Below are 1,274 nucleotides of genomic sequence, written 5' to 3' on the forward strand. Positions count from 1 at the left end.
TTCGCTGTAAGTCGGCTGTGGCTGTGCGGTATTTGCATGAGAAATGTCGTCCGCAGCGCCGTCCATTGAGTCCTCAACCTAAGTATAGAACTGGGGTAGAACGTAGAACAGGGACTACATTCTACGGCAACGTATATGCGTTATCATCACATCATCAGTTATCATGCACGTGCGTGTATCGTGATCAAGATAAAGGATAAGAGCCATGTAGAACAGCGAAGTTTATACGAGGTTCTGCATAATTGATCATAATGTCCTCGCAAGAAATTAAATACGACAAGGTACTGTATTATTAAAGTACATAAATACTATAAAAATGTCACTTATTAATATTATTTTTAATGTACAACTATGGCAGTAACTTTTATTGTTTAGGAACATCCACGACTTTTGATTCCTGAACTGTGTAAACAATTTTACAATTTGGGATGGGTAACTGGTACAGGTGGTGGAATATCCATTAAACATGAGTGAGCAATATTTTTTCTACATTAAATTTAATTCATTTGAATGTTGTTATTGTTTATTTATACTTGTAGAGGTAGAATTTACATTGCCCCATCTAGTGTACAGAAAGAAAGAATTTGTTCTGATGAACTGTTTGTACAAGATATCAGTGGAAATGACTTAGAATTACCACCAAAGGAGAAAAAATTAAAAAAGTCGCAATGTACACCATTATTTATGTGTGCCTACATAAGAAGAAATGCTGGAGCTGTAATTCATACGCATTCCAAGTTCGCTGTAATGGTGACATTACACTGGCCCGGAAAAGAATTTCGTGTAACATATCTTGAAATGATAAAAGGTATAAAACAACCATCATCACATGCTAATCATTTTTATAATTATTAAATAAATAGTATGAAATGTAGGTATAAGAAATCAAAAATTGGGAAGAGCGTATCGCTATGATGAAGAATTGGTGGTGCCAATAATAGAGAATACGCCTTTTGAAGAAGATTTAAAAGATGAATTGGATAAGACTATTCTTGCCTACCCAGAGACCTGTGCTGTATTAGTAAGGAGGCATGGTGTTTATGTTTGGGGTGATACGTGGCAGCAAGCGAAAACTATGTATGTATTGTGTACTCTGTATTAATAATTTATCACGTCTAAATGTTCTTACCTCGATGTATTAAAAATATTTGGATTTTTAGGACTGAATGTTATGACTACCTATTTGATATAGCACTACAGATGAAACTAAATGGATTAGATCCAACTGCAGCACCTTAAGTATGAAAGGAATAGGACTGTAAGTTATTAATACT

The 1,274-nt window shown here is 34.5% G+C and overlaps 1 protein-coding gene across 1 annotated transcript; it reads left to right on the forward strand.

Moving 5' to 3' along the window:
* The first annotated feature begins 47 nt into the window (after window positions 1–47).
* On the forward strand, window positions 48–1,268 carry LOC108627424 (methylthioribulose-1-phosphate dehydratase-like). The gene is made up of 5 exons (XM_018028670.2): window positions 48–281; window positions 376–470; window positions 540–808; window positions 876–1,077; window positions 1,161–1,268. The coding sequence occupies exons 1-5, from the start codon at window positions 252–254 to the stop codon at window positions 1,237–1,239; spliced, it is 675 nt and encodes a 224-aa protein (XP_017884159.1). The 5' UTR covers window positions 48–251; the 3' UTR covers window positions 1,240–1,268.
* Window positions 1,269–1,274: the final 6 nt, after the last annotated feature.

The sequence above is a fragment of the Ceratina calcarata genome, unplaced genomic scaffold (genome assembly GCF_001652005.2).
Source record: "Ceratina calcarata isolate Rehan_Ccalc_2016 unplaced genomic scaffold, ASM165200v1 scaffold4700, whole genome shotgun sequence".
Taxonomy (NCBI): Eukaryota; Metazoa; Arthropoda; class Insecta; order Hymenoptera; family Apidae; genus Ceratina; species Ceratina calcarata.